The sequence below is a fragment of the Scyliorhinus torazame genome, chromosome 3, assembly GCF_047496885.1.
Source record: "Scyliorhinus torazame isolate Kashiwa2021f chromosome 3, sScyTor2.1, whole genome shotgun sequence".
NCBI classification, from domain to species: Eukaryota; Metazoa; Chordata; class Chondrichthyes; order Carcharhiniformes; family Scyliorhinidae; genus Scyliorhinus; species Scyliorhinus torazame.
In genome coordinates this window covers 151,709,038-151,735,169 of record NC_092709.1, presented here as the reverse complement: position 1 = coordinate 151,735,169, position 26,132 = coordinate 151,709,038, and the positions used below count along the sequence as shown (strand labels likewise).

The 26,132-nt window shown below is 46.9% G+C and overlaps 1 protein-coding gene and 1 non-coding gene across 3 annotated transcripts; one reads left to right on the top strand and one right to left on the bottom strand.

The window, feature by feature from the left end:
• The first annotated feature begins 7,238 nt into the window (after window positions 1–7,238).
• On the top strand, window positions 7,239–11,014 carry LOC140408753 (homeobox protein Nkx-2.5-like). Of its 2 annotated transcripts, none has more exons than XM_072496390.1 (2): window positions 7,239–8,468; window positions 10,001–11,014. In XM_072496390.1, the coding sequence occupies exons 1-2, from the start codon at window positions 8,336–8,338 to the stop codon at window positions 10,612–10,614; spliced, it is 747 nt and encodes a 248-aa protein (XP_072352491.1). In that variant the 5' UTR covers window positions 7,239–8,335; the 3' UTR covers window positions 10,615–11,014. The 2 variants fall into 2 exon arrangements, with proteins under 2 accessions (XP_072352491.1, XP_072352490.1); XM_072496389.1 differs by lacking the exon at window positions 7,239–8,468 and adding an exon at window positions 8,893–9,341.
• An 8,435-nt stretch (window positions 11,015–19,449) lies between these two features.
• Window positions 19,450–19,648, bottom strand: LOC140409671 (U2 spliceosomal RNA). The gene has a single exon (XR_011940470.1). It is a non-coding gene; the product is annotated as a U2 spliceosomal RNA (small nuclear RNA).
• Between the last annotated feature and the right edge of the window lie 6,484 nt (window positions 19,649–26,132).

Below are 26,132 nucleotides of genomic sequence, written 5' to 3'. Positions count from 1 at the left end.
GCTGATATTCACACTGACACTGTTTGATACTCACATTGATACTGGGTTATACTCACACTGATATTGATTGATACTCACAGTGATACTGGTTGATACTCACATTGATACTGGTTAATAATCATGTTGATACACACACTGATACTGGTTGTACTCACATTGATATTGGTTGTACACACATTTTCACTGGTTGATACTCACATTGATACCGGTTGATACTCACACTGATACTGATTGATACTCATATTGATACTGTTTGACACTCACAGTGATACTGACTGATACTCACACTGCTGCTCACAATGATACTGATTGATAGCCACATTAATACTAGTTGATACTCACACTGATACTGGTTAATACCCACATTGATACTGATTAATACTATATTTGATACTGGTTAATACTCACATTGATACTGATTGATACTCACTCTGACACTGGTTGATACTCATATTGATACTGGTTGATAATCACACTGATACTGGTTTATATTCGCAGTGATACTGCTTGATACTCACATTGATACTAGTTGATACTCACACTGATCCTGGTTGATACTCACACTGACACTAATTGACGCTCACACTAATACTGGTTTATACACACACTGATACTGGTTGATTCTCACATTGATATTTATTTACACTCACATGAGTACTGGTTGATGCTCACATTGATGCTCACACTGACACCGGTTGATACTCACATTGTTATTGGTTGATTCTCACCCTGATACTGGTTGATACTCACACTGACACTGATTGACACTCACACTAATGCTGGTTTATACTCACACTGATACTGGTTAATTCTCACATTGATATTTATTTACACTCACACGGGTACTGGTTGATGCTCACATTGATACTCACACTGACACCGGTTGGTACTCACATTGTTATTGGTTGATACTCACCCTGATACTGGTTGATACTCACACTGACACTGATTGACACTCACACTAATGCTGGTTTATACTCACACTGATACTGGTTAATTCTCACATTGATATTGGTTGACACTCACACTGATACTGGTTAATACTCACATTCATACTGGTTTATACTCACACTGATGAGCCACACGGTGGCACAGTGGTTAGCATTGCTGCCTCACAGCTCAAGGGACCCGGATTCAATTCTGTCCTCGGGTGACTGTCTGTGTGAAATTTGCACTTTCTCCCAATTTCTGCATGGGTTTCCTCCAAGTGCTCCAGTTTTCTCCCACAGTCCAACGATGTGCAGGTTAGGTGGATTGGCCATTGTAAATTTACCCCTTAGTGTCTAAAAGGTTATGTGGGGTTGTTGGGTTATGGGGACAGGGTGGAGGCGTGGGTTTAAGTAGGGTGCTCTTTCCAAGTGCCGGTGCAGACTTCTTCTTTACTGTAGGGATTCTATACTGATTGATACTCACATTGATACTAGTTGATACTCATATTGATACTGGTTGCTATTCACACCGGTGAGCGGCACGGTGGCACAGTGGTTAGCATTTAGCAAACTAAACTCCACTCACACTGACACTGGTTGACACTCACACTAATATTGGTTGATACTCACATTGATATTTGTTTATACTCAGACTGGTTCTGGTTAATACTCACATTGATACCCTGACACTGATACTGCTTGATTCTCACACTGATACTGCTTGATGCTCACATTGATACTGATTCATACTCACACTGTTACTGGTTGATACTCACATTGATATTGGTCAACACTCACACTGATACTGGTTGATACTCACAGTGATACTGATTAATACTCACATTGATACATTGATACTGGATTATACTCACATTGATATTGGTTAATGTTCACATTGATACTGGTTGATACTCACATTGATTCTGGTTGTTACTCATATTGACACTGATTGATACTCAAATTGATACTGGTTGATACATACACTGATCCAGTTTGATACCCACATTGATACTGGTTGATGCTCACATTGATACTGGTTGATACTTACACTAATACTGGTTGATAATCACACAGATGCACTGATACTGGTTGGTTAAAGTGGGAAAACAATATTATTCTCAACAGTGACATCATTAATTTTGATTTTAGAAAATGTCACCCAAAGCTATATTTTGAGAATCAATTAACCTTTTATATCCAAATATTTTGCCTCATCGCTGAGAACTTATTTATATTTGCCACATTTTAATTCTATATATGCACTTGTACTTTTTATGTATGTATGTCTTTGCCCTTTATCTTGTACTCTAAACAAGATAGCTCATGCAGTGTTAGAGTTCCTCTCCCTGAACCAGGACAAGGAGCTCACAGTTTAACTTGTCAATATCTAGATATGAACTCAAGCCGCAGCTGTTGTGACTTTGGTTTTGAGCCATTCATAATTGGAGGGGTAGACACTGAACAAAAGTTAATTACAGAGGAAATTATCTATAGGCTAAAGGTAAAATTATTTTTTAAATGGTCTATGGAAAAGAAAGAGACGAAGAATGATAATAAAGGCAAGCATGTGTAAAATATTTTATTTACGCGTTGCATATTTCATCGGTGTAAAGTTGCTGTGAGCTTTATTGCTGGAATATTAAGACCTGGGAGTGATTAATACTGACTGGGTGCTTCGGCACTTCAATATTTGCCATTATATCTCTCACTTCGAAGAGTATAAAAAATTGCCACCTTAACCCAAAAATTAAAATTGAATATGAAGTACTGCTGTGAAATAACCTTTAACTTTCTGCAGCTCTTCTTTTTTTTGTATAAACATAGAGTACCCAATTCTTTTTTTTTTTCAATTAAGGGGCAATTTAGCATGGCCAATCCACGGCAATGTACATCTTTGGATTGTGGAGGTGAGGCCCATGCAGAGAACGCAGAAACTCCACACGGACAGTGACCTGGGGCTGGGATCGAACCCGACAGCTCTTCTTCTTGATTTGTTAATGAACTATATCGAGTAACATGTATGTCTAAATGTTCATCCCATTCTGCCTTTAGGTCAGCAATCATTCCAAATGTATCTGCTCTCACTACAAATAAAAAGTCCAACATGATTTGTGTGAATTATTTTAGTACCGATACTCCTAAATATAAACTTTATTGCCTTCATTATCAGATGATTAAGCTTGGTTATTTTCCAGTATTGAATTGTCAAAAAATGCTCTTAAACATAAACGGGTCCTATATTCTGGCACAACAGACAGCTATATCGATTTGAGTTGGAAACTCTGTAGATATAGTCACCCTTTCAAAACGTATATTATGCACTTTGGGATCTAATTTTAGCCCCCCCCAAAAAATGTAAGTTTGTTTTATGGGTGCAGAATATATTGTATTAATGTCACAATTATCTTCACTACAGCTCCAAGAGTGGTGGGAGTGTTGAACACACACCCACAGAAGCAAATAGTATAGATGTTTTTAGAATAAAGCATGGGAGATTGGAATATGGGGTTATGCATATATAAGGAAGGATGGGAGGAGGCTAGAATGGCACTGACTGGTTGAGCCGAATAGGTAAACTTGCAGGTTGAGTCCGTAATTAAGAAAGCAAATGCAATGTTGTCATTTATCTCAAGAGGCTTGGAATATAAAAGCAGGGATGTACTTCTGAAGCTTTATAAAGCATTAGTTAGGCGCCATTTAGAATACTGTGAGCAATTTTGGGCCCCACACCTCAGGAAGGACATACTGGCACTGGAGCGGGTCCAGCGGAGATTCACACGGGTGATCCCAGGAATGGTAGGCCTAACATACGATGAACGTCTGAGGATCCTGGGATTATATTCATTGGAGTTTAGGAGGTTGAGGGGAGATCTAATAGAAACTTACAAGATAATGAATGGCTTAGATAGGGTGGACGTAGGGAAGTTGTTTCCATTAGCAGGGGAGACTAGGACCCGGGGGCACAGCCTTAGAATAAAAGGGAGTCACTTTAGAACAGAGATGAGGAGAAATTTCTTCAGCCAGAGAGTGGTGGGTCTGTGGAATTCATTGCCACAGAGGGCGGTGGAGGCCGGGACGTTGAGTGTCTTTAAGACAGAAGTTGATAAATTCTTGATTTCTCGAGGAATTAAGGGCTATGGAGAGAGAGCGGGTAAATGGAGTTGAAATCAGCCATGATTGAATGGTGGAGTGGACTCAATGGGCCGAATGGCCTTACTTCCACTCCTATGTCTTATGGTCTTACGGTCTTATGGCTGTTTCTGTGCCGGTAATGCTAGGTAAAAGCAAAACATGCACAATGGAAGTGCTCATAAGACCAAGAGAAATAAGAACAAGAGTGGGCCATTCAGCCCCTCGAGCCTGCTCCACCATTCAATAGGATCATGGCTGATCCAACATTCCTCATGCCCACTTTCCTGTCCTTTCCCGTAACTCTTGATTCCCTTACTGATCAAGAATCTATCTCAGCCTTATATACACACAAGGCTCTCTGTGGCAAGGAGTTGCAAACCATCTGAGAGAAGAAAGTCGTCCTCATCTCAGTCTTAAATTGGCACCCCTTTATTCTGAGACTATGCCCTCTGGTCTTAGACTCTCCCAGGGGGGAAACATCCTCTCAGCATCTACACTGTCAAGTCCCTTAAGAATCCAACATATTTCAATGAGATCACCTCTCATTCTTCTAAATTACAATCAGTTGACTCCCAACCCGTTTAAAACATTTCTGATTATTACCTTAGTGTTATTGCACCGTGAGATGTATTTATCTGGGTTTCCACATCATTGTATAGTTCAGAGTGCGCATTTAAACCGGGTTTTTAAAAAAACAGATGTAAAACGACTTAAATGTCCAATTGTCCAGCATAGGACATGAATGAGCCTTATCTTATGACTCACCAATTTAATTTGGCTGCTTTGAAAGCCAGACAGATTCCACCCCCCACCCCCTGTTTGAGTGAGTTATGCCGAGTTAACGCACGTAAGGCCATCCAGCTAGCAGCTGCTAGGAATATGTCGATTGCCGGGTCAGTGATTAGCTGCTGGCTCTGAAATGTTGACTGACAGTAGCTAAAGAGGGCGGAAAAGAAATAGCCCGACACTTAATGCTTGTGGCGACTTCCTCTCTCCTATCTCAGCCGCATGAAATGGATGCGTCCCAGAGCGCAACCGAACAGGGGCAGCTTGGAGATTGGGCTCTGATAAAGGAGTTGAGCCTCCTGACATTCATTTCGACATCGTCGGCCGCCTCTGTAACCAACAAACATCTATTTAATACTGGGAGGCTTTTAAAAATAATAGAGGGTCAGTGGCGGTTTTTGTTTATGTTACACCAAGGAGAAAAAAATTATCCTATCATATTTGGGACATTAAATCCAACACCGTTCGAGTATTTCAAATGCGATTAAAAATCCTCTCAACTCCAAGTCCACGCGAAGAGAACTTTATAAACAACTTTATAAAGAATCCAACACTGAGATCAGAATATATTGGCCCAGTTTGGAATATCAGTCGAAGCAGTGAACGATGTCCAAAAAGATGTCAAAATAGACATTTATTCATGTTTGCCGAGTCAGTCCCATATTTAGTATAATTCGAACTTTTAAGACGATATAAATTTGCATTATTTGACCTAAATTATTTCATAACAAATTCACATTGGCAGGGGATAGTTCAAAAATGTCAGTCTGTTAGTGACTGCCTGAGTGAAATATTCCAGTTCCAAAAATCATGACTTTTTGAAAACATTAAACAAATGATGTTGCTGTTTTAATGCTCAGTATAAACGATATTGGAGGGATTTGGTGTTGTGCAGTGTGAGATTTGCATTCAAGCAGGTGCTGAAGGAGCCAATGTCGTCCAAAGTTTCTTATTAATAAGCGTGAGGGCAAATCTGGATGGTTATTAATCACCTTGAAAGAAAGCAGTTAAAGAAGACTTGGACGTGTGTTTACTCGCTGAGAAATAGGTGCCTTGTGTTGGGGATACGATTAGCTCTCTTGGCGAAAACGAAAACCATCGATCAAGCCCAAACGGTCTGCCATTGTAAGGCAGTCTGTGTGTAGAAACTGGCCAACTTCCTGTTGTGGAATAGAAGTATTCACTGAACTCTAGCCGCTCCCTCACTTAGGCTGAAGAAGTCAAGGGGGAAAGGGTTACCATTCTCCAGCGAAAAAGTTGAAAATCGCGCTGCTTCTCTTTGGCGCTAACACAGTTGGTGCTGGCGGTGCAAGGGAGGGTCAGTTCGAATTGAGTTTATTGCGTTGAACGGCCCCGACTCGGGTCCTCTGGTCCCTTCACATTCTGCGGTTGTTGGTATTTCTGCTTGGCAGACTGCTGCACGCGCGTTGTCCAAATGCCCAGGCCAGCAGCTCCACACACAACTCTGCTTCAGACAACTGTCCAGTATTGCCACTGTTTTCGTCCAAGGAATTTTAATTGAAACAGACGTCGTGATATCTGTTTGATAAAAGTATTAATGCCTTTGCTGATAGTGTTTTATCAGGTGACCCTGGACTCTAACCATCAGCACCGCAGCTCATGAAATAAAGGAGAAGGTAACTTTACGAAATTCGATTAAAAAAAAAACTTATTGTCCTCAGGAGGTCAGAGCAAAACAACTAACTTGGTGAAGTTTGGCAATTACTTTAATTTAATGGGACGTCTGACCGAGGAACATAGAGTTTTTAAAAAACTCCATTTGATGGCATGTGCCATGAATGTCTCATTTGTTGTCCATCCTGGATATTTACTTCCGAATAAATCGATGATGTTAAATAGACAGTTTTACTGTTCGTTAAGCAAGAACTTGCGCTGTTGAAGCATATGATTTTAACGGTGGATTCAGCAAACGGGATAACACTGGAATTCCTGATAGAATGAATGTCACAATGAAACAACGACTTTTCACAGATGAAGCCTTATTGTGCCCCCAATGTAATGCTAAACAAACCCGTCCAGAGTATATGGGGATGTTATTGCGGAAAGCAATATTACAATCGGTGACAATCAGTAGCAAGTTTTGTATTCAAGATGTTCAAGTATCACACGTTTTGTCTGTAAATAGAACATCCAGTACCATTCAAACTACTCTGCGCACTGTTGGAACTCGTCCCATATATATTCCTTCGATTTTTATTTACAAATTCTTAGAATTGCATATCTTCCACAATTTAAAATAAGCGAATATAAGTGACCTTGAACAACGAATGCAAAATATCGGATGGAAATGCAACACATAAATATGGACATTAAACCTTTATTAGCAATAGTCTGTTCAATTCCTTGATTTGATTTAATGGCCTTATTAACTGATGACACGTATGGAAGAAATAAGTAGTGTGACCACATGAACAATTCACGCTAGAAATTCGACAATTCTATTTGGACAATTTCAAATCTGATAAATAAATGAGTAAATAAATAAACCACAAATTGGGTTCTTATGCTAACTAATCCCACTGTGAATTTTTTTAAATCACTTTAATATTCTTTGGCTTGCGGAAGATTTATTGTCTATTCATGGATGTATTTTAATTCGATTCCATTTATATAATAGGAACAGAATCGTTATCCACCATGTCAGCCCGTGGAAGCGATTTGAACACAACCGAGGTTTCAGCCCTTTCGCCTCATCAACTATCAGGCTTTTAATTACTCCGATAGCGAGAGACGAAACTCTCAAAGTGCTAATTGAGTGAGGGAGAGATTGCAGGTCAGCACTTATCGCGCCCTGTGATCCACCGGAACACTATCTGTGACAGAGTCCACCATTAAAACCGCTCGTCGGTGCTTCAGAACGCATTCACCTGAGGCATTAATTATACCAGTGCCATTGCCCGAACACAATTATGTGTATATTTGAAGCTGAGACCTTTGCCAAATTTCTGGCAATACGTTTCCTGCGGAACAATGAATTACTGTAGCAATCGGGGCACATTACAGAGAGCTTATTAACGCCTCTTCAATTCTAAGTCTACAAACAAGCAGACAACTATAATGGAACCAGTATCTTTTTTTAGGCTGAGCCAAACTCGAGCACTTAGAACCCATTAAAGCAAGTCCCTTGTTTTCTGCTTCCTCGACGAATGGCGATTGCAGCCAAATTTAAACCCCTGCCCTTCGTCTAAAATCAACCTTCACTTGACTCTTGAAGTTTCCTCAATAAGCCAGGGCATTTAAAAGTGCCAACACATTTCCAAGATTAGATAACCCCCTTCTCCTTTCCACCTTCTCTTCAGCGCCCGCTAAGGTCGCGGGACCGTTCCTTGCACTTGGAGCGGGGAATAGGGAATGTAACCTACTGACATCTGTAAAAAGGAAATGCAACATGATTGCCACTATTTTCAGGATGGACGGCTGATGCAATATGGAGAGGTCTCCCAGTGTGCGGGAAAACGCTGTTTCAAATGCAAAACATCCGTTCAGTTACATCCACATGCCACCGGGAAAAATGTCCAAATGGAAAAGGCCTTCAGCCACAAGAATTGCGCTGTGCACACCCGCTTGGCACTTCGAAGTTGCAGGGCATCCTTGTGATGGGTGAGTTTCACGATATTCATTACACACACATTTATTACAGCTCGCTCCGGAACTCCTAAAGGTATTTGTAACTCTCAAAGGTGTGTGTTTGTTATTTTAAATGTTTCTATCCATTGTAAAACAAAAGCTTGCTACTTGCAGACACTTTAGCTGGACAATTGTCTCTCTGTTTCTATAAACACACATTATCACTCAATGGATTGTGATTACAAATGATTTTATAACAAGGTTATTAAATCCTCCTGACAATCTAATATTTTTAGGATAACCCAGGCAAGAGGAATGCTGGGTTTGAAAGAGATCGTCGCCAATGGACTGCTTCAAAGGGGAAATTGGCTCCTGTCCATAGCCCAAGATAAAGCCATGTTTTCTCAGGGCTAACTTGTGGCCAATAGAAATCTCCCTGTTTAACTTGAAGCTTCCAAGCTCTGCCTCTGTCAACGTCAGTCACCCTTTAACTGGGTGAGCGCCACTAAAACGTGCGTCATTGAAACAGTAATGTAGGGCAGCATTTGTGCACCCACCTCCTTTAGTTTAACCGTTCAGAAGCACCGTTGCGGCCCAGGAGTTCTCCCGACATGCTTCCAAGCCCAGCAGCATCGACGACACCATTCTCTGTCAAGGATATCTTAAATCTCCAACACCGTCATCACAAACAGTGGATTCCCGATCATTTGGACCTCCTGCCTTCCCCTTGTATGCTGGAGCAAGCGAATCAACCCCAAAGCACTCTCGTCTCGGGACTTGGAAATGAGGTTAGCAAATCCCATATCCAGAGGAATGGGGTGGCATTTTCACCCGGCCTGGGCACAAACGGCGCTGAGGTCTGCGGCGAATCGCGGCTGGACAGCTCATTACAAAGCCACAGTCAAGGTAAATAGCCCGAATGGCTGGTCAGTCATTATCAAGTGAATCAGAGCCTCTTAATACAGTTCACCCCATCATTAAAGACCGCTTCGGAAAGAAGTAGAGCACAACCTAGCTCATTTTGACAAAAAAACACCAGAAAAATCACCAAACCCCATTGAATCGGATTAACTGAATCGATTCAGGCGGGCCAGCTCTCTTTTTGATCCTGCTCCGCTTCCCGGCAATTCTACCGCCCACACTATAATGTATTTACCTGCAATGTATTGCGGTCGTCTTGTTTGGATCAGAGGGCCAAGAAAGAGTAACAGCAAACTGCTTACAATTGAGTTGATAGTGTGAAAAGTGCAGGGAAACCTTGCCAATGGTGGAGGGAGGGGGGGGGGGGGGGGGGGAGATGATGTTGATGTCGGCTGTTTATGAAAATGACCTGGGCTGCTTAGCTAGACTTGATTAATGTTTGTACATCTCCATTAAATCTCACTATCTCGGCAAATGGCGCGGATGTAGCAATGTTGCTTCTGTCTGCAATCCATCCCTTTGGGTGCTTAACCTCAGCCCGTTTTAGAGCGACAGTCCAGCCAGAGGCAGAGCGGTCACTTGAGAATAGACTGAGCGCGTTTGCTTTCCTCTAACTCGCGTCTTTTGTGTTTGTGGCCTCGCAGGGAAAAAGCTCATTCGCGAAGCGAAGAAGAACGACGCCTCTGAAGGTCTTGGACGGAGAGTGCGGCGGAAACCGCGGGTCTTGTTTTCTCAGGCCCAGGTGTATGAGCTGGAGAGGCGCTTCAAGCAGCAAAGGTACCTGTCGGCCCCGGAGAGGGATCACCTGGCAAGCGTGTTGAAACTGACAGCGACGCAGGTCAAGATCTGGTTCCAGAATCGCAGGTACAAGTGCAAGCGGCAGCGCCAGGATAAACATCTTGAACTGGGCACAGCCCCTCGGCGGGTAGCAGTGCCGGTGCTGGTGCACGATGGCAAGCCTTGCCTTGGAGCATCGCCCCCGTACAGCGCACCATACAACGTCAACATGGCACCGTACAGCTACAGCATATACCCCAGCTACCCCAACTACAACACTGGCACCTGTGACGGAGACTATAGCTGTATGTATTCCAGCATGCCCACCCTGCCGCAGAACCCTCCTGCCACCCCCTTTGCCAACATGAGCATGAATTTTAACGTTGGCAACATGAATTACTCGACAATCCCGTCTCAGGCCCACCAAAACCCCGGGGTCTCGGCTCTGCAAGGGACTTTCCACGGAATCAGAGCGTGGTGAGCTTGCAAGCGACCTGCTCGGCCCACAAGAAGGACAGAGACTTTAGTACAATGTCAGCAATTTTTTTTTCCCATTTAGAAATAAATTAAAGAGAAAACGAATTCCCTGGAATGGTGCGAAATCCGAGTCAAGGAAATCGAGGAACTCATTATTTATTATAGTATTTTAATTCTTTTAAAAATCCGGCTTGTTTGTAAGGCGTGCTCGATCATTGTTGATTGGGAATCTAAGAAGATTTTCAGATATGCTTTCGTTTACACGGCCCATTCTGGGTCTAAAACTCAGTGTCAGGCAGGTCGCTGTATGTTTTCTGGTAGAAGTGAGGTCTCGGATTCGCCACCTCAATGGTCGAAATATTTTGTAACTTTTGAACAGCTAATAAAGCAGTGTGTCAACCCCATTATTGAGACGACTGGGCGAAATATTATTCGATAGATCATGTTTCAGACTTAACAGCTTATTTTGAAAATGTAGACTTTTAAGAAAGTGTTCAGGATCCGCCAGAGAGACAGTTAAAAAAATGTGTTGAAAGCAAAATCTCTCCGTCTCAGTTAAGTCAATCCTGAGAAGCAGGCCCAAACTAAAATAGGCATTTGGCCAGGAAGGCAGGGGCCAGCTCTAACCGGATAACCAGGCACCAGGAATACTGATATCATGCGGGAGCTGGATGGACTCTGCCATGGGAACATTGGCAATAAGTGAATTGTGTTGGCAATGGATATTGAACCGAATTAAACTCAGCAGAATCTGATTCCTGTAGTCTTTATGTCGTTCTTAAAAATATTTCCCTGGTAACCTCCACATTGCTGCAGTGATTAATATAATAACCGTGTAGTGATGGGTTTGATTCCAATCGGTGAGATCTCTAGCAAGACAGATACTAACAAAATCCCTGAAGAGTCATTTTGGGCTCGAAGCATTAACTCTGTTTCTCTCCACAGATTCTGACAGTCCCGCTGAGATTTTCCAGCATTTTCTGTCTTCATTCTTGACGAAGTCCACATGGTTGTTGTATTATTGAAGAGTTGGAGCGTTTTTTGGTCGCTGAATACAGTGGTAAACTATATATAAACCGAAACAAAGCGCCTGCTGGTGGAAATAAAGCTGTTTTAGTGATTTGTTTTGTTTCTGGAAGACGTTGCAAGGTGGTTTGATGTCCTCACTCGCCAGCACCTTGCGTGGCACCGATTTCTCACGGATTTGCATGTAGACTAATTGTACCTTTGCTGTGCCATTATTATTGTCACTCATGTTTAATCGTCAAATATCTGCGACCAAGTCAAGCGGTACAATCGCGATTAATAATACAGAAATATTACATGGGGGGTCAAACTATAAATGCGGATTGACATATAGTTTTAATATTACTTTTATGAGTCCAATAGATTGAATGTGCCGGAAAGGTGGATTGGCCTTGATCAATGCACGGGGTACGCTGATAGGGCTGGAGAGTGGGTCTAGGGAGGGAGCTCTTTCGAAGGGTCGGTGCAGACTCAATGGGCCAAATGGTCTTCTGCACTGTAGGGATTCCGTGATTCTGTGGAAGATGATGATTCTATTGCTTCCACCTGATGTGACAGAGTTCAATACCTAAACTTCCTTGTCGGATGTACTCGAGCTTCTTACGCTGTCAACCCCTCCCAGCATTTTAATGCATTTTCGCCTGTCTTGCACCGTCTGCTATTTTCTGTGAATGATAAATTCCACGGGGCAGTTTTGTCAGTCACTGGAGTTGATTTTGCACGGGAGGGTGCCCCGACACACTCGGCTATTATTTATGGGACAGTCTCAAAGCGCCGATGAAGTGTTTGACAAACGGGCCAGCGGTGCTTCCCAGGACTGGAACGTCTTAAGGTGGCCCTGCCTCTGGAAGGGATTGTCTCGCTTTTACTGCCATCTGTCAGTTGCACGGTTCGTTATTCTTGAGGGAAACGTGACCAAGATGGACGGAAACGGCATTTGAAAGGTGTCTGTAGTCTGCATTGAGGAGAGTGTTTGTCGACATTGTCTGCCTGTTGTCCAATGCCAATCGGCAGTGGGATCTGACTGTCAGAGCTAATGGAGCTAATGGAGTAAACAGCAGCGGCGTCAGCCTGTCGCTGCCTGGAGAAAAAGTCCCTTTTATCACCCGCATAATCCTGTTTGTATTTATTCAGAGCGAGAGAAACTAAACAGACCATTTACAGGAACACATATCTCGGCTGTTATTTTCGGAGATCCATCAGGAGTTAATCCAACGGGAAGCTTTTAATTTAGGTTAAAAAAAAATCCCGGGCAATCGGATCTATTGGTGAAGTTGAAACGCAAATGGTGGTTATATAACTGATTAAGAAGTGGAACTCATTTATAAATCTTCTTATACCATAGGAGTTGAATTAAAATCCTTGTGAGCACTTATAACTGATGACATATCTGGGTCTGCAATCCATAAAAGTGACTGAGAATCAGAATAATGTAACTTTCAGTGAAGCTTTTTACTAAACCGTTCAGCCAGAGCTGTGCAAAGTCATGATTTGTGTGTGTTCTGAGTTAGCATCGATCATTTGGGGCAATAATGTTCAAAGCATTAGTCTTTCGGGCCCATCACTACTGATGCACGAGCGAGATAAACGACAGCCCTTTGGGCACAATCAGAACTGCTTCCAGTAAACCGTCAGCTTCCTCTAAATAACCTTTCAAAATCGCAGTAACTTTTACCAATATTCTTCACTCGTGAATGCAGTCGGCCCAACATCCACCAGTAAAGAGCATGTGACACAAGTAAATGCTGTAAATGCTACTGGAATATCTATCCTCTCATGTAACACGGACATCACTCCAAGTCGTTGCCCTCCGAAATACATGCCCAATACCTCCATGTCATTGCTTCAATATTATTCTATGAACTAGTATTTACTTGGGGGGGGGGGGGGGCTGCGGGGACTGACAGTGATAAAACGTCAACATCTTTATGATTTGTCAATTGTGTTTTAGTCAATGTCTTTATCTCCTATTGGATTGCACAGGAGGGAGTGAAGAATAAACTTTGTCCCCGGGTGAATGGGAGAAGGATGACAGATATTACAATTTGCTCGGTTTCAAAGACTATACTGTAAACAGAGTGGAGCGCAGTAGTTAAAGGGGGCTAGGAGGGGAGTAACTGCCTCAGATCATTTCACAATTCATTCTTCATCAAAGAACAAAGAACAAAGAAATGTACAGCACAGGAACAGGCCCTTCGGCCCTCCAAGCCCGTGCCGACCATGCTGCCCGACTAAACTACAATCTTCTACACTTCCTGGGTCCGTATCCTTCTATTCCCATCCTATTCATGTATTTGTCAAGATGCCCCTTAAATGTCCCTATCGTCCCTGCTTCCACCACCTCCTCCGGTAGCGAGTTCCAGGCACCCACTACCCTCTGCGTAAAAAACTTGCCTCGTACATCTACTCTAAACCTTGCCCCTCTCACCTTAAACCTATGCCCCCTAGTAATTGACCCCTCTACCCTGGGGAAAAGCCTCTGACTATCCACTCTGTCTATGCCCCTCATAATTTTGTATACCTCTATCAGGTCTCCCCTCAACCTCCTTCGTTCCCGTGAGAACAAACCGAGTTTATTCAACCGCTCCTCATAGCTAATGCCCTCCATACCAGGCAACATTCTGGTAAATCTCTTCTGCACCCTCTCTAAAGCCTCCACATCCTTCTGGTAGTGTGGCGACCAGAATTGAACACTATACTCCAAGTGTGGCCTAACTAAGGTTCTATACAGCTGCAACATGACTCAACGTGACTTGCCAATTCTTATACTCAATGCCCCGGCCAATGAAGGCAAGCATGCCGTATGCCTTCTTGACTACCTTCTCCATCTGTGTTGCCCCTTTCAATGACCTGTGGACCTGTACTCCTAGATCTCTTTGACTTTCAATACTCTTGAGGGTTCGACCATTCACTGTATATTCCCTACCTGCATTAGACCTTCCAAAATGCATTACCTCACATTTGTCCGGATTAAACTCCATCTGCCATCTCTCCGCCCAAGTCTCCAGACAATCTAAATCCTGCTGTATCCTCCGACAGTCCTCATCGCTATCCGCAATTCCACCAACCTTTGTGTCGTCTGCAAACTTACTAATCAGACCAGTTACATTTTCCTCCAAATCATTTATATATACTACAAAGAGCAAAGGTCCCAGCACTGATCCCTGTGGAACACCACTGGTCACAGCCCTCCAATTAGAAAAGCATCCCTCCATTGCTACTCTCTGCCTTCTATGGCCTAGCCAGTTCTGTATCCACCTTGCCAGCTCACCCCTGATCCCGTGTGACTTCACCTTTTGTACTAGTCTACCATGAGGGACCTTGTCAAAGGCCTTACTGAAGTCCATATAGACAACATCTACTGCCCTACCTGCATCAATCATCTTAGTGACCTCCTCGAAAAACTCTATCAAGTTAGTGAGACACGACCTCCCCTTCACAAAACCGTGCTGCCTCTCACTAATGCGTCCATTTGCTTCCAAATGGGAGTAGATCCTGTCTCGAAGAATTCTCTCCAGTAATTTCCCTACCACTGAAGTAAGGCTCACTGGCCTATAGTTCCCGGGATTATCCTTGCTACCCTTCTTAAACAGAGGAACAACATTGGCTATTCTCCAGTCCTCCGGGACATCCCCTGAAGACAGCGAGGATCCAAAGATTTCTGTCAAGGCCTCAGCAATTTCCTCTCCAGCCTCCTTCAGTATTCTGGGGTAGATCCCATCAGGCCCTGGGGACTTATCTACCTTAATATTTTTTAAGACACCCAACACCTCGTCTTTTTGGATCACAATGTGACCCAGGCTATCTACACCCCCTTCTCCAGACTCAACATCTACCAATTCCTTCTCTTTGGTGAATACTGATGCAAAGTATTCATTTAGTACCTCGCCCATTTCCTCTGGCTCCACACATAGATTCCCTTGCCTATCCTTCAGTGGGCCAACCCTTTCCCTGGCTACCCTCTTGCTTTTTATGTACGTGTAAAAAGCCTTGGGATTTTCCTTAACCCTATTTGCCAATGACTTTTCATGACCCTTGGGGATCGTCATCCTGGGGATAAGGGACGGATTCTCAGTCCAGCGACGCCGGAATCGCACAACGCGATTGGGCAGAGAATCACGCGTGAGGTGAAAATCGTGGCTGGCGCTGAACGCCCGACAGCAGCTCCGGCGCGTCAACTGCAGTGTCAATGCAATCTTTTTTTTGAATTTTTCCAATTAAGGGGCAATTTAGCATGGCCAATCCACCTACCCTGCACATCTTTGGATGAGATCCACGGGGAGATGTGCAAATTGCATAAAGACAGTGATCCTGGGCCGGGATTCTACCCGGGTCCTCGGTGCCGTGAGGCATCAGTGCTAACCACTGCGCCACCGTGCCACCCAGACGTCAATGCATTCTACTCCGCACGTACAGTAAACACCATTGGCATATCATTAACGGGCCTGACCCGGTATTCTCTGGGGCCTCCGTGATTCTCCGCCTCCACCATGAGGATTATTGATCGCAAGTAGCACTTGCGGTTGCAAAAATCAGGAAACAGGAGCCGTGGCTGATGAGGGAGAGAAAGGAGGTAGAACACAAAGAGTTGTGTCCGTGGGCTACTGGGCCTGGCATTGGCAGGGCTGGCTGGAGGGGGACGTCTGCCAGGGCAGGGGGGATCAGCAGGGGGGTGAGGTGGGGGGTGATGAGGAGTGTGACCAGGGGGTGGGCCATGGGGCCGGGGTGACCCCACTGGGACCGAGGTGTCCAGGCACAGACTGCTATTGCCGCGGCCTGCAAGGCAGCCATATTGCCGCACAACCCGGTGACCACGTCCCCATGGTTGCACAGAATGACCCCGGCTGTATGGGTGCCCCCACCCCACCACCCCGCACTCCACCCCTGACCCTACCACCCCCCACTCCACTCCACCCCGGCCCAACAATTCTCCCTCCCCCCCCCCCCCACCAACTGGCTGCCCCTGGTGGCGGGGCATCACACGGCCAACCCAAGGGCAACAGTAGGCCCTACAGGAAGGCCCCGGACGGGGACGCTGACATGGGTAGGGCCAGCCACCGGTACCCCTGTCAGCAGTGACGGAGCTGGGACCAGAGGCCCCTGTGGTGCTGGGCACCATTGGGGCCAGGGGTGCAGTGTGGAGGACAGAATGCCGGGGGAACAGCTGGTGGTGGGCTTGGGGAAGTGGGGAGGAAGGGTAGCATGCGGGAGCAGGGGCTGCAGTGCAGACCGGGGCTTCCGTACAGCCCATTGGACCTGGTGGGGCATTGGAGTACTCGCCATGCTAACATGTCTACCTTTCACTCCCCTGCAGACAATGACTATCAGAATCCAACCAGTAATGGTGGCATTTATCCTGGCCATCGCAGCTCTGGGGGATGCACTGAGGTTGTATGAGCAGGAGGTGCTCGAGGTGGGCACTGTGGCACAGCCCGCCCCAGAGGAACAGGAGCCAGCCACAGAGGATGGAGAGCCAGCCGCCCAACAGTCCAAGGAGGAGGTGGGAACGAGGCGCCACATCTGGCCTAGTGTGTAGCAGCACACCTGTCATTCGAGGACCTGCCAGACTGGGCATGCCGCTGCAGACTCTGGCTGAGCAGGGGGATCATAAGGCATATCTGCAGGATCATGGTGCATCTGGCATCGTGGGGTATTGGGGAGGATACCCGCTCTCAGTGGCCGTCAAGGTGAAGGTCGCCCTGAACCTTTACGCCACAGGGTCCTTCCGGGCATCGAAAGGGGATCTATCTGGGATCTCACTGAGTTCGGTGCACAGGTGCATAGGTGCATCTTCGCTGCCACTATATGCCCGGTCAGCACAATATATCAAATTCAATGTGAACCGAGACCATCAGGATGCCCGAGCAGCGGGGTTTGACGGCATCGCCGGGATGCCCCAGGTACAAGGAGTGATTGACGGGATACATGCCCCCTATGACAGGCAGGTCTTCACAAACCGAAAGGGGTTCCACTTGATGAACGTGCAGCTGGTGTGTGACCAATATGCACGTGTGCACTCAATACCCGGACAGTATGCACAATGCCTTTATCCTGGCACACTCAATGGTTCCTGACACCTTTGAGGCGCAGTCCCGGGTGAGGAGTTGTCTCCTGGATGACAGGGGTTATCCGCTGCAGTCAGGGCGGGTTTTGAGACCACAGACTGACACCGAGATTCGCTACAACTAAGCCCATGCCGTGACCAGCACCGTGATTGAGTGGTGCTTTGGCATTCTGAAGATGCAATTCAGGTCCATGGATGGCATTGCGCCTTCTAGTATAGCGCTAGGAGAGTCTCCCGCACCAAGATGACCTGCATACATTCAATAATGCACAGGAGAGGGGCGATGTACTGGAGGAAGGGGATGAACGGCAGGCCTCATCCAACAAGGAGGATGTGGGGGAGAGCAAGGATGGGCAGTGCTTGGGACCCAGGCAGGCACAGGAGACTGCACAATTTGTGTGCCTGGGTCGACTTGCACAGGACGCCCTAGTCGGCTCCAGATTCACCGACTAGGGTGCCTGACCAACAGCATGGACACAGTGTCCTACCCCTACAACCCCCCGGCCAACCATCATCCGCCCATTGACCATCCCCTCTTTGCAACCCTCTCCGTGATTCATACGTGCCACATTCTGGGGTGTAGACCCTGGGTTGGCAATAGCTGCGGGTCTGGTTCATGGGATCATGATGACGACCTGCTTAGGGATGAGCGCAGATGCTCCGCATCGTCTGGCAATGCCTGACTCCTGCCCACGGTCGCACTTTCCACCATCCACCTGGGTGATCCCTGCATATCAGCTGGTCATTCCATCACATCGTCCCATCAAACCCCTAGCGTGACGGAGGTGGGGATGATGCGGGGGAGAGGAGGGGGCATGTTTTGGGTAGAGAGGGAAGGGGATATGGCGGGGTACTGGGGCGTTCGGCAGTGGCTAAACTGGTGTCCCTGGCCCGAGCCCACCTTCGCCGTCCGCCATCGCCGCTCTGCGCCCAGCGCCACCTCTGCAGCCAGCCCAACCCAGCCCATCCCTCACACCTTTCTGACAGAGCACTGAGGCTGGTTGCAATGTTGTGAACAGTTGTTTGCTGTGAAATAGTGAACAGTTTTGTGCAGGTTTGTGCCCTAGCCCCTAATGCTAGCCTGTGCCAATTTAACTGGTGCGTATCTTACCAACCGTAATGCTCCGTCTAGGTGGATGCCCAAGCGGTACATCAGGCATAGAGGCGGTCCGCTATGGTTCACTCCCTGTCTCATGGGTCCATTTTGGTGGCCACCCTCTGAGTGACCGGACCTGGATAGGCCCGGCAGCCGATCGGGTGTCCCAGGTGATGTGGTTCCACCCTGTTCTGCTTACTGCCCATCAGATGTGCCAGGGACAGGAGAGAGGGGAATCTGAGGTTCTTTGGTGTTCCGCCACCACAGTTGCGGGTGTCACCGGCATGGGCCCCATCACCTCTTCCCTCAGGGTGCCCGATGGCCCCGGGGCTACTCCTTGGGACAGGGGTGCGACTGGAGCTCACCCCTGAGGCTCCCCCATCACCTGATGCTGCCAGTCCCGAAGGCCCGCTCCCGTCTTGAACAAGGTCTCAATGCTCATGGCCATGAAGCACAGGGAGTGTGCCACCTTCTTCTGGGACTGGGCCACATCACCCAGTGACTGTACCACCTCCCTTTGTGATTGGCTCAGGTTGGCCAGTGCGCAGGCAATGCTGATGATGTTCTCAGCCATGACCCGTTGTGACTGGGCCATGCTCTGGAGCGCCGCTGCAATGTCCTGGTGGCTCTGGTACATAGTTGGTTTTTTTAATTACTTTTTCTGAGTTACAAAGTTAGGGCTCAGAGTGTGGAGAGGGGCGAACCCCCAATCCAGCTCCTTGCCTGCTCAAAAAACAACTCAAATTCAAATTGAATCCAATTCATGGTCCCCACAAGAGAGACATACCAGATCTGAGCCAAAAGGCAGAGCAGATACTACACTTGATCTGAGCCAAAAGGCCGAGAAGCGATGGCTCGGGTACATAGTTGCCTGTGACAGAGCAGCCCTGTCCTGTGTCTAGGCCACCAGCTGCAGAGAGTGCCCCATGCATTGGACATCCTGACCCATGGCCGATACCTTCGCCCCCAAGGCCTCCACCGTGGATGCCACCCATGTGGTGTTGGCCTGGGCGGCATACATTGTCGGCACCGCCTCCTGTCCCTGCAGGTGGTTGGACTCCTCCAACTGCACCTGCAGGTGCTGGGTGGTTGCTGACAGCATCTCATGTAGTCCCCGGCTCTGTGACTGCATCTCCACTATCGATGGGACTGTCTTTTCCAGAAGCCCGAGAAACGTTCGGACGGCAGCTAGTCCCTGGGATTGGACCCCCGCCTTGAGGATTCGTACCTCCACCTGTTGTACTGCAGCACGTGTGGTGCACACCAGATAGTGCCCCAGGAGCCTCTTCACTAACATGCCCAACCGAGGTGAGTGTCTCTGGGATGGTGGAGGATGTTGGAGACAGCCATGATGGGAAGTTAGTGTCATCCCTGACTGGTTCTCCGGACTGTTTCGGGCTGAAGTTCGGGGGTTCCAATCACTGGTATCCGCTTGGTTTGGGGTCGTGGGTAGGGGACACCAGAAGGGCTCGCCTCGTAGCCAGGTGATCCGTTTTTTAAAAATAATTTAGGGCACCCAATTCATTTTTTTTCCCAATTAAGGGGCAGTTTAGCGTGGCCAATCCACCTACTCTGCACATTTTTGGGTTGTGAAGGTGAGACCCATGCAGACAAGGGGAGAATGTACAAAGTCCACACGGACAGTGACACAGGTCCAGGAACGAACCTGGGTCCTCGGCGACGTGAGGCAGTAGTGCTAACCACTGAGTCACCGTGCTGCCCGTCGCCAGGTGATCCTGCAAGACACAAGACATGATGCATAATTGAGCAGCGCATTGGGGTAGGGGGTGGTGTTGCGGTGGTGTGGGTGTGGTGTGGATGTCATGCCGCACGTGCCATGGGGAACCGCAACTTATCGGAGGTTCACTTGCTTCCCTCATGCCAACCTCCGCCTCTACGACTGCCCACTCTCTGGGCCCACCAGCCAGGTCCCGCACCCGCTGCCTGGCTACGGTGAGGGATGCAAGTCCAGTGGTTCCCCTCCGGTTTTCTCTCCCAGCCGTTATGCAGTGCTTTCTGCTGGGCGAGGTGCGAGTTGGGGTGGAGGGTTGGGGTGGGGGGGGGGGGTGGGGGAGACAGAAAGAGCAAAGTATTACGCAGTTGGACGCATGCAGCACAGATGGTGGGCAGCTGGTGGCCTTCTTGTCCAGGGCACCCGGCCATGGCGGCCAGTATGGGTGCTGGCATGTGGTTCAGGGCGGCGAGCACACGGACTGCTGGCAGGTAGGGTCCTTTGCCCTTACCCTCCGGGTGGGGGTGGGGGTGGTTACGGGTGTGTGAGACCGGGGTTAGTGCCAGGGGCATGGTGCTGTCTATTCACCTTGGAGGCCCTGAGGAGGTCATGCAGCTTTTTGCAGCACTGCTGTCCAGCCCTGGTGGTGGAACCCATGGCACTCACAGCCTCTGCCACCTGTGCCCAGTCCTGGTGTATAGCGGCGGGTGACAGCCTCCTCCCCATCCCGGGGCACAGGGCAACACTATGGCATCCAACAGGGTATCCTGCTCAACGTCTGCAAACCAGGATGCAGCTCTCCGTGCTGCCGTCTTGTTGGCTGGGATGTGTGTTTGTGTGGGAGTGGGATGCTAATCTGTGGCTGCGGCTTGTCAGCCTCTCAAGTGTCAATCCCGACCCTGGCTAGTCAGACACCATTTTTCATTGGAATCACTCGTGTTTCACGTGATGCTGGTGCTAGCGCATTAACGGTTCGTGATCCGGGACTGGCACCAATATTGTTGTCATAGAAGTCTACTGATTCAATCCCAGCATGAACACTTACGGCGGGATTCTTCAGCCGTGCATGCCAGGCGATCGGAAATCCCCGCCCAAGGTTATCAGACCTTTACATGGACCCCATCCCGCCTGTGGCGATCCTGTGGCGGGTGCGGCCGAAGCAGCCCTTAGTCTCTGAAACTGAGAATCCCGCCCAAGGTGCCAGATATTGTTTTGGTTGTTGAATCCCTAAATGATCAGAGTGGAGTTGTTACGATGTAGAAGGAGCCATTCGGTCCCTCGTGTCTGCACCGCCTCTGCAAATGAGCTTTTTGACTCAGTGCCATTCCCCTGCCTTTTCCTCGTACTCCTACACATTGTTTCTATTCAGATACTCATCTGATTTTCCTTGAATAGAAGATCACTGTCTGAATCAATCCTTCAATCCTGAAGCAAATTCAACATCAATTCACCCGGACTCTTGCCCAGACCATCGAAATGCAAAGTGGTGAAATTGTCTGCGGGTTGGTTTGAGATGCAGTCCAAGACGAAGTTCAGAATGAGATCCACCTGGGTTGTTAAGCTTCAAGTAATTGACAAAATCACACCTTCAGAAATACTTTTAAAGGTTGTGCTTCTGTTCATACAGTGCCTCAAAAGTCTGGGGCTAATCCCTCAACCTCAATCCAAGCATTTCCTTCTCACCAGTCTGCATTCAGGAGGCTTTCATGCCGTCAGTCCTCAACAAGTGGGATGGTCTCATCAAGGGGGTCTTCCTGCTCATGTGCTCTGAAATCTGGTTTGGATCAATTTGTGGAATGACATTATTGCTTGGGATAGTGCAGCCCCAGATCGAGAGAAGGATGGCCAGTTTTACATAGATACATCGAAGATAGGAGCAGCAAGAGGCCTTTTGGCCCTTCGAACCTGCTCCGCCATCCATCACAATCATGGCTGATCAGTGTGAAATTAGTTTTAGTATGAAATTTCCATTATAGCACAAGAAATATGTACATTTCAATTATTTTGCATATATTTTGCCAATAAATGCAATTGTTAATTTGGCAGTACAACATCAATACATGTACAGATAATCAACACCAGAATTGAGATAGGAACATTTTCTGTGATGTTTATTTAAGTATATAATGTTCAAGTGGAGTGTGCTCTGAAGAAGATTGGTGCAGACTCAAAACTCTGTGTGCGGGATTCTCTGTCCTGCAGCACCAGATTTCTGGGAATGGATTCTCCGTCCCAGCGTTCCAGATTTCTGGTTCAGCACGCCAGCGGAATGCTCCATTTCGCCGGCTGGTCAATGGAGTTTCCCATTGTGAGGCAGCCCCACACTGTCAGGAAACCCCCGGGCTGCCGGCAAAATGGAACATCCCAACGGCAGAGAATCCAGCTCCTGGTGCGGTGCACCCCCGGAATTCTCCATCTTGCCAGCCGACCACTGGGGTTTCCCATTGTGGGGCAGCCCCACGCTGTCTGCCGGCCCAACGGAGAATCTCGACAATGGAGAATCCAGCCCCTGGTGCGGGGCGCCCCTGGGATTCTCCGTCTCACCAGCCGCCCAATGGGGTTTCCCATTGTGGGCAGCCCCATGCCATCACAAAATCCCTGTGCTGCCGGTGCAGCAGAGAATCCCGACAATGGAGAATCCAGACCCGTATTCCCGGCTCGAATCCCGACTTGATTCACTGTCTGTGTGGAGTCTGCACGTACTCCACGTGTCTGTGTGGGTTTCCTCCGGGTACTCCGGTTTCCTGCCACAGTCCAAACACGTGCAGGTTAGGAGGATTGGCCATGTTAAATTGCCCTTGGTGCCCCCCAAAAAGGTTAGGTGGGGTTACGGGGATAGGGGGGAGGTATGGGGCTTAAGTGAGGTTCTCTTTCCAAGGGCCAGTGCAGACTCAATGGGCTAAATGGCCTCCTTCTGCACTGTAAATTCTATGTTCTATGTATTACTCTCCACATATGCTGCCAGACCTACTGAGTTTTTCCTGCATTTTCTGTTATTTCAGATTTGCTGCATCCGCTGGAAATTTAGCTTGTATTGTATAACATGTTTGGTCCCTGCGTGAGTAGCTCCCAGAAGAGAGGCTCATATGATGTTTAGGGCATAAAGTGATATCAGCATTTTCAATTGACTTATTTATGTATTCTCACTCACACAGGCATGTCCTGATATTGCACTTTCCCACATTTTCGCATTATCCTTGGCTTTTGCTATGACAAAATACAAGGGATGGTATAACTATGTTTCATTCGAATAGGGGGATATGATGGAGTGATTTGATGGATGTGTTTAAAATGATGAATACCTAAAAAAATGACTGTTTCCTGTCATTGAGGGCTTGGAAATGAGGAATTACAGATGAGATTTAGGACAGAAAGTAGTGAAAATGTTATTACAGAGACTTGTGTGGCTGTTGAATAAATGTCTAGAGTTAGGTATTGTTCATACCTTGGCAATAGATGCAGTTATTGTCTTCACAAAACACAGATAGGTTGCTTCTCTAAAATAAATTATGGTATTGATTAATGACAATAGCAGTAAAGACAGAAACATAGGGGCAGCACAGTGGTTAGCACAGTTGCTTCACAGCTCCAGGGTCCCAGGTTCGATTCCCGGCTTGGGTCACTGTCTGTGCGGAGTCTGCACGTTCTCCCCGTGTCTGCGTGAGTTTCCTCCGGGTGCTCCGGTTTCCTCCCACAGTCCAAAGATGTGCAGGTTAGGTGGATGAAATGAAAATGAAATGAAAATCGCTTATTGTCACAAGTAGGCTTCAAATGAAGTTACTGTGGAAAGCCCCTAGTCGCCACATTCCGGCGCCTGTTCGGGGAGGCTGGTACGGGAATTGAACCGTGCTGCTGGCCTACCTTGGCCATGCTAAATTGCCCTTAGTGTCCAAAAAAGGTTGGGTGGGGTTACTGGGTTACAGGGATAGGTTGGAAGTGTGGGCTTAGATAGGGTGCTCTTTCTAAGAGCCGGTGCAGTCTCGATGGGCCGAATGATCTCCTTCTGCACTGTAAATTCTATGAACACTATGAAACTATGTTTAGAAGCAGCAATTTAAGGATGTTATAAAATCTAGAATATAAGCCTTTAAAATGCTGGGGTTAAAGGAAGAGGTTATGCCAGGAGATAGTAATTGGAATGATATTAGGGTTATAATACCAGACAATTTATATAGTTTTGAAGGATGTATTTTAATTTTGTTCAGGAATTGTCAGCGATAAAGCTTTAACAGATACAGAATCTGGAAACCTTACACATAATTCATGCACTGAAAAAGCTTATTCCAATCTGATGTGTCACAACAATTTGTATGTATGTAACATTTTGATGTATATGACACCACTTCCAAAGTGCTTCACAAGAGTGTTATAAAACAAAATATGACACCGAGTCAAATATGGAGACGTTAGGGCTGGTGATCAAAGGTTCAACAAAAGTGGTAGGTTTTAGGGGTATTTCGAAGGAGGAAAGTAAGTTAGAGAGGCTCAGAGGTATAGGGTGGACATTCCAAAGCTAAGGACCCAGGCAGCTGAATAGTGGAGCAATTCAATTTGGGGATGCTCAAGAAGCAAGAATTAGAGGAGCACAGATATCTCAGAGGGCTGTGTTGCTGGAGAAGTTTACAGAGATAGAGCAGGAATCTGAAGGAATGTAAAGACAAGGTGATTGCTTAACCAAGGAGCCATTGCAAGTCAGCAAGCACAGCGGTGATCAATGAATGGGTCTTGGTAAGGGTTAGGACACAGCAGTTGAGTTTTGGACACCGTCAAGTTGGCAGAATTTGGGAAACTGGCCAGTAGTGCATTGGGATAGTCACTCGAGTGGTAACACAGGCACTGATGATTCAGCAGCAGATGAGCTGAGGTAGGGGCAGAGTCAAGCAATTTTATGGAGATGGAAATGGGCCATCCCAATGATGGCATTGATAAATAGTTGGAATAGTTAGAAGCTTATTATCTCAAATGGAACTAATATACTGATTGTGGTGTACTTGTGCCCAATTAAAAATGACTTGGTTGGGGCGGCAGTGGTTAGTACTGCTGTCTCATGGTGCCCAGGACCTGGGTTCGATCCCAGCCCATGGTCATTGTCAGTGTGGAGTTTGCACATTCTCCCCGTGTCTGCGTGGGTCTCACCCCCACAACCCAAAGATGCGCAGGTTAGGATTGGCCACGCTAAATTGCCCCTTAATTGGAAATGATTTTTTAAAGATGACTTGGTTGTTAGGAACATTGGTATTTTCTACAGTGATACTTTATGACCTGTATTTATGAGTAAATCATGCTTTGTCTGGAAAACAATTCACTGCATTTTAAAATACATTTGTTGTCTGAGACGTTTCAATTAAGCTATAGGAGGTCTTGTGGTGTAACGGGTAGTGTCTCTGCCTCTGAGCCAGAAGCTCCGGGTTTGAGTCCCACCCCAGGGCCTGATGGTCAAGAAAGCTGCATTCATAACACAGTCAATCTGCAAATCCTTCCAACACATTCTGGTGGTAAAAATGGGGGAGACTCCTGGACAGCCACACTTGATGTGGGATGGCGCCCCTCATGCTATAAGCCTCTGAGGAAAGACTAGTGACCTGTTCCCCCATTCCAGGAATT